This window comes from Chanos chanos, chromosome 5 (genome assembly GCF_902362185.1).
Source record: "Chanos chanos chromosome 5, fChaCha1.1, whole genome shotgun sequence".
NCBI classification, from domain to species: Eukaryota; Metazoa; Chordata; class Actinopteri; order Gonorynchiformes; family Chanidae; genus Chanos; species Chanos chanos.
In genome coordinates, this window is record NC_044499.1 from 35,645,246 (window position 1) to 35,652,337 (window position 7,092).

The 7,092-nt window shown below is 43.5% G+C and overlaps 1 protein-coding gene across 2 annotated transcripts; it reads left to right on the top strand.

The window, feature by feature from the left end:
• The first annotated feature begins 1,044 nt into the window (after window positions 1-1,044).
• On the top strand, window positions 1,045-6,479 carry adpgk (ADP-dependent glucokinase). 2 transcript variants are annotated; one of them, XM_030775731.1, is made up of 7 exons: window positions 1,045-1,271; window positions 1,446-1,671; window positions 2,486-2,548; window positions 2,817-2,937; window positions 3,306-3,502; window positions 4,021-4,119; window positions 5,920-6,479. In XM_030775731.1, exons 1-7 carry the CDS (start codon window positions 1,045-1,047, stop codon window positions 6,475-6,477), a joined length of 1,491 nt encoding a protein of 496 aa, XP_030631591.1. In that variant the 3' UTR covers window positions 6,478-6,479. The 2 variants fall into 2 exon arrangements, with proteins under 2 accessions (XP_030631591.1, XP_030631592.1); XM_030775732.1 differs by lacking the exon at window positions 1,045-1,271 and having other exon boundaries at window positions 1,564-1,671; window positions 5,923-6,479.
• Window positions 6,480-7,092: the final 613 nt, after the last annotated feature.

The following is a 7,092-nucleotide window of genomic DNA, read 5'->3' on the forward strand; positions in this document are numbered from 1 at the left end:
CTGAGCGCTGACTTCTAGACAGCCGTGGTTTGACAACACATACAGCGAGTCTGTCATTCATTCTCTGCCAGGTTCGTTGACAGGTATGAGACTGTGCAGAAATAAAATCAAATAGACAAAACTGTCAGAAATTGCTAGCTGTTCTCATACAGAAACAGTTTGCTAGCTAACCTAGTTTCACTATTCACTGTCTTTGGTTTTGTTGGCTGCAACACAGAAGTAGTTTGCTAGCTGTTTTAGCAAGCCGGTGTGTCTGCAGCCACATAGCGAAATTAGCTTACGCTTTTCCTATGCAAATGAATAAAAGAGGGCATCTCGTTACTAGTTCTCTGGTCTAGAAGCGTTGGTCGCATATAGCGACTAAGTTGGTAGAGGCACGCTTCAGCTTCAACTTAGTTAGCTAGTTGACCGATTCATTTGGACAGCAGCAGCAGCTAACGTGCTAACCAGTCGCACTAAAATGACTTTTACATGTACTCATAAAGCAGAATTAGATTTGCTTTGGTAGGTGCTGCTACAGAGTAAATTTTGTTCCTTTGTCACAGCTGCTGTTAACGCTTTCACGAATGTATTTAAGCGATTGTTTGTCAAAATATATGCATGACTGGGTGTGACATCGGCAAATATGATGTTAACCACTGAAGACTTCTGTTCGTGAACTATTTACGAACAACTCAACAGTCTATACGTGTGTTTGTAACATGACCTGAATGTATGACTAAATATAGCATAAGACATTAAACAAGGCATTTCAACACTTCGCAACGGTTTCATACATGACCAGTTATGTAAAGTGATCTAGAAACAAGACTATATGTGTAACGTGTAGACAGGGCCTTTGTCTTCTCTCTCTCTCTCTCTCTGTCCATTGCGAAATGCTGGTTAGATCCTCATTTACAAGAGAACAAAACCTACAGAAGAATGACACCTTAAACTGAATAGCTTTGGAAGTGACAGGAATACTGTTTGGTAACACTCTGTGTGTACATGTGTGTGGTTGCGTGTTTTTTGTGTGTGTAGCCTGTTGCAGAGCTCTGTGGAAACATGTGGAGGAAGGCTGCAGCAGTTGCTCTGCTGGCCCTGGCTGTGGGATTCTTCTACCACACCGATCCAGAGCTTCCAGAGCGCATGCTGCAGTACCTGTCCCGCTCCCTGCCCCTTCCCTCCCCTCAGGCTGACCTCAACACCCCATCTCTGGAGGAGGTCATCGCCAGTGCCTGGCAGACCCTTATCACGGCACCGGCACGGCAGTGGAGCCGAGTTGCAGTGGGGTGAGTTTCTCCAGCTGTTGTTTGCACCTATGGCCTATTTACCTAAGCTGTATTTGTATATACAGATTTGCTGGTTTGCTATATATATTTCTCTGCTATCATGCATACTGCTACCTTAATTCTTAACTTGAGGACTGGTCAGATTATGTGCTTTATATACTTGGTTTCTTTCAGAGTGAATGCCTGTGTGGACGTGGTTGTGTCAGGAGTGGGCTTACTCCAGGCTTTAGCTATTGACCCAGGAGAGGGTCGTGATCATGATGTGCTGACATCCAAAGAGGACCTTAAGGAGACCTTCATTCACTTTATGGAGAGAGGAGCTGCAGCGGAGCGCTTCTTCTCCGATAAGGAGGTGTTTCAGCGGATCGCACGGGCTGCCGCAGAGTATCCCGGAGCTCAGGTACAGTGAAGACAATAAATTGAGCGAAAGGTTCATTGTGCTTCTTCAGTGTCATTTAGCTTTAGGGGAAGGTGGAGTATTGTCTGAGAATGTGAATAGTTAAAGAAGGTAGAAGGCTCAGCTCAAGCCGCCCTTCAGGTATAACTGCTCTGTGAACCACCTCAGTCTCTGTGTTCTTCGTCAAGTGTATTTTGTTGAAATACTTGTCTTGTTATAAAGCACGTGTACAGTAAAGGATTTAGTAGCATTGGTGGTGATTGACTCAATCGTTCTGGTTTGTCTCCACTTTTTCAAATTAGGGTTGTGCCTATTTTTTTGGCCTTTCAGTCAGAGGTGTCCACACATGCCACAGTCTTATTTTTATCATCTTGTTTAATTTTGGCATCAGCAGTAACTGAAGCACTGAAACCTCAAGACGGAGCAGTTTTAATTTTGAATGAAGGCTACATCCTGAGAGGACTGGGTTTCTGTGTCAGATTTGATTCTGTGAAGTTGACAGTAATTAATTGTTACACTGCCTGACTTCCTCCTTTTGAGATGGAGAGGGACGTGTGAATTTGCCTGTACTGGAGTCGATCTGATCTGTTAAGAGAAACAATAAACCAGAGGTCAACAAATTGTAGAGTCAGAGAGCCAGTTCCTCCATTCTAAACTTAGCAGGTCATATGAAGGTGAATCTGAGCCACTTTAAATGATGGAGTGCAGATTTTAGTGTTGTTTTAGGCTTTAACCAGCACTGTTAATGTACAAAGAGAAAAGTGCCCTGAATAGATTGTTCTTAATTACTGATGGTGATCTTCACTCTATTGTGTAGCTCTACGTAGGAGGGAATGCTGCTCTCATTGGTCAGAAATTGGCCACATACCCCCAGCTAGTGGTGAGTAGTCTAACTGCCTGTCCTGTGGTTTTTAAATGTAACTGTATTCATCTACCTGTAACCTTATCAGATCTTGCGGTGCAATGCTGTTGATTTTCATACTGTACTTCATTCTGATTACAGAAGTGTATGAGCAGCTCTCTAACACTGTGTGAGCACTGTTGAGACCCATTAAAAATAGCTGGTATCTCAGTAGATGAAATTGAATGAAAATGTTCAGTACATCTCTGTACCTGTGCATGTAATCTGGGTTTTTTTTTTATTTCAGGTTCTCCTGTGTGGACCTGTTGGGCCCAAACTGCATGAATTGCTGGATGACCAGATTGTTGTGCCCCCTGAGTCTCTGCAGGAGATGGATGAATATCACCTTATTCTGGAGTATAAAGCTGGTCAGGACCATCATGCTTCTATCTGCCTACCTCTTATAGTACTGAGAGTGTCTCAATTCTTTTCTGTTTCTCTAATGGCATCAGGTTCTGGAAGAAAGTATGGTACAGTGTGTTATTTTATTAGGAACCTTTCACCATGTGAGATGTTTTTTTCTTTCCTTTTTTTTTTTTGTTTTTGTTTTTGTTTTTTTTTACTTTGGATCATGGCAGCTTGATCTAAGGATTTTTAAATGTCACTTTGCCCAGACTCGAACACATAAATTAAAAAATAAAGGTTCCTCTCTCCTAGAGGCTCCTGTCCTCTTGACTAGGACCTGTTCATATTTCCAGAGCTGCATAAATCGTTGTCTGTGTCTGTGGATTTCTAGGAGAGAAGTGGGGGTCGACGCAGGCGCCCCAAGCCAACCGCTTCATCTTCTCCCACGATGTGTCCAACGGGGAGATGAGTGCTCTGGAGACGTTTGTGGCCAGTCTGGAAGAGTTCCAGCCTGACCTGGTGGTTCTGTCTGGGCTCCACATGATGGAGGGCATGGGCAGAGAGCTATGGGAGGACAGACTCAAAGAGGTCAGCATTAGTCAACATGTCTCTGATTCTTCAAGTCTGTCATCTCACACGCTGTCCAAACGCCTTCAGCTGTGGTGTGTGCCCTTACTGACAACTCGTTGTTTAACAACGCAAAATAGCCACTAAAAGACAGGGCTTGTCTAGGCACCTACAGTGCTTTGTATCATCAGAGTGGTAGGATGGAGGCTGGATATTCACTAGTACTCACCACTTTTTCATGCATTTCATGTTTGATCGTGGGAATAGGACGGTATGAGGTTTTCATATCACAACCAGCAGTACAGTCTCAGAACTCACATGTTCTAGATGCTAATAGTGTTTTCTTCATCCCTTTGAGAGTGCGAAAGAGATTCTTTTGAAGGTGTAGAAATTTGTTAAGAGTCTGGCTGTATACTTCATGTGAAGTTTAAGATGTTGTAGATTTAACTGTGTGTCACTGCTCCGTGTAAAAGTAAAAACTAGTGTGTAGATTGGACTGATAAGACAGGCCCCTGTGCTTTTGTCACTGGACTCTACAGGCAGTGGTGGCCATCTCTGATGTGAGAAATGAAATCCCTATTCATCTGGAGCTGGCCAGCATGACCGACCGGGAGTACATGAGCAACATCATGCAAGAGGTAAATGTGTAGGTTTAACAGATGACAACCTCCTCTCCTCTCTCTCTCTCTCTCTCTCTCTCTCTCTCTCTCTCTCTCTCTCTCTCTCTCTCTCTCTCTCTCTCTCTCTCTCTCTCTCTCTCTGTGTTTTTCAGTTACATCAAAGAAACATCCTACCAAATGATATGAACTAACGTTTAAATAGTTTGCTACCTTGCCCCAAGCAGGAAATATAATATCCAAGATCCTCTGAAGATTGTACCATAAATTATGAAGCAGTCTTTAATGAAAATTAATTAATGGAATGAAACTATTAATGGAATGAGGAGTTGTGGGGAATTTAGTTTGCCCTTGAGACTGTGTATTGAAGAGGGCGGAAAATGAAGAGCTGGTGTTTTTAGATGAGGTCTGTGAGGTTTGAAAAATGAATGAGGCAAAAGGGGTAGAAACAAAGAACTGATTTCATTTAAACTGATTTAAACTTTAGTCTGCTTGGATATTCTTCAAATGCGTCTACCAAAAAAGCTATTCAAGGTAAAATGCATGCAGAAACATGTAGCAGATTTTGATAAACAGCAGTGTTTAAAAGCAAGTAGGGCCACACTGAACAAATCTACTCTGACAAAGTGATTAACCTTTAAGAAATTATAAGCACTGCAGAAATAGCCAGTGTTTCTTCTGAATAACTTTAAGCCAAATGCCAAAGTCTAAGAGGCAACTGAAAATTGTTATGCATATAATCAAAATTCTTTTGTGAATTAAACCGTATATGCTTAATATTTTGATGGGGAGTCAAAATCTATCTTGCGGCATTTAGCATTTAATATTTAGTTGGTTCTCCCCCCCCCCCCCCCCCAAGATTTACAACCTTAAGAATTTTGTGTTGTGATGTAAGCAGCTTTTCACATCTTGAGGTTTTCATTATTTCTTTCTTGCAACATTACCCCAACTGTTAACACATATTTTGGGGAGCAGTATAGTACTACAGTCTTCAGTTCTTCCTCCAGAATGTTTGTGGGGTGTCTTAGTTTTTAACCCATTCAAAATTTTGGCTGTGTATTTGGGGTCATTGTCTAGACAAGAGATGAATCAGTGGACCAGTTTCATATCTTTTGCGGACTGTTCCAGGCTTTGTTCTGCCTGTAGGAGCTCCATATACTTTGTTCCATCCATTTTACTCTCTATTCTGACTGGCCCTCCAGTCCCTGCTGATGAAAACCAACCCTACAGTGTCGTGTTACCATTGCCATGCCTCCCAATGGGGATGATGTGTTGTGATGTGCAGTGCTCCTCGTTTACATACACAGTGTTTGGCATTAAGGCCGAGTAATACATCTTTTGTGTCATGATTTAGCAGTGTTTTGTGAGAGATGGCCTCTAATAGTTTTCCTTTTTTTTAACATTCCTCCCTTCTAATGAATTCCTCTCTTGACTTGTGCCAGAAAATTAGGATACAGACATGCTTACTCTGCCCTCTTGTGGACTCCCTATGCTTAAGAGGGCAGAAAGACAAACATAGGTGCAGATTTTTGTTATAAATACACTGTGTCATGCATTTTCAAAGATACTGTTTTTTAAGTATGTATTTCTGTTCATCTGTATACCATGGGCGTGTTCAGGGCATATAATGATTCAGTATGGGCATAACTCACACTATTTTTGTTTTTGTTTTTTTTTCCCATCAGCTTTCTTCCAGGGCTTTTTAAAACATAAACAGAAGAATATAACCAACTGCAACCAACCAACTCTTCCCCTTGACCCTATCTTGTGTGCCTGTTAACTAATATGTATAACAGTTTGTGTGCTCGTGTCTTCTGTTAGCAGGTCATTCCCATTGTCAACTCCATCGGGCTGAACGAGCAGGAGCTGCTCTTCCTGACGCAGGTCGGCAGTGGCCCTCACTCAGAGCTGGTCTCCTGGGAGGGCGTACCGGACGTGGGCCGTGTCAGCGACATCCTCTTGTGGGTACTGGAGCGCCACGGCCGCACCGACCCGGAGTCGGAGGCCGACCTGACCCGAATCCACTTCCACACGCTGGCCTATCACATCATCGCCACCGTTGACGGTCACTGGGGGAACCAGGCTTCGGCGGTGATGGCGGGAGCTCGCGTGGCTAGCAGCCAGGCGTGTGGCTTACAGGAGGTGGATGTGACTAAGGTGACGCTCAAAGCCCCGGTGCAGTTCCACAGCTCCTACCAGGAGCCCAGGGAGAGCCTCACTCTCAACCCATCCAACCCAGTCACCCTCTGGCACCGGGGAAACGTGACCTTTCACCTCTCGCCGGTCCTTGTCTGCAGACAGCCGCTACGGACAGTCGGGCTGGGAGATGCCATCTCGGCTGAGGGACTGCTCTACTCGGAGCTTGCGTCGCAGCCTTAGGACTTCCCTGTAAGAACTGGCCAGCCTTCTGTTCTCTCTCTCTCTCTCTCTCTCTCTCTCTCTCTCTCTCTCTCTGGGGATCTGATCTACTAAAGCCTTTAGCAAAACTAGTAACTGAGACATCAGCAATTTGGTGAAGCTCCATACACCATTTTTGTTCTGTTTCATGGCTGTTTTTGCCCGTGCTAATAATCTTAGCCTGCACTAAAGGCCCTAGTAAATTCCGGCCCTTAAATGTGCATTGACAGTGCACTGTTTTCTTCCCACTGATAATGTTACTGAGTATCAATCTTATTGTCATGTTTAAGGTGTATTACATGTGAATATGTCCTGACATTATGCACTGGGCAGAATTTTATAGCCATTATTTCCTACACTCGAGGAATTGTGCCATTTTTTTTTACCTCTGCTGACTACTTCAAAGAGATGTAATCTCATTGGCCATGTAGAAAACCAGAAGCTGCTACTGTATATACAGGGTGGGTATCTACGTTGAAAGTGAAAAATGGAGTCAGTTGATCAGTGGACAGGGGATCTTCAGGAATCAGGAACTAACCCATGTGTATTCATGTCATTTAGTGAGTGTAGACTTTATGAGATGGCATCATCATCATC

Excerpts from the sequence above, each read along its gene's own strand:
- adpgk (XM_030775731.1), top strand. The coding sequence starts at position 1,045 with ATGTGGAGGAAGGCTGCAGCAGTTGCTCTGCTGGCCCTGGCTGTGGGA. Across the intron at positions 3,503-4,020 it reads GGGAGGACAGACTCAAAGAG|GCAGTGGTGGCCATCTCTGA; the intron begins GTCAGCATTAGT and ends TGGACTCTACAG. Across the intron at positions 4,120-5,919 it reads TGAGCAACATCATGCAAGAG|CAGGTCATTCCCATTGTCAA; the intron begins GTAAATGTGTAG and ends GTCTTCTGTTAG.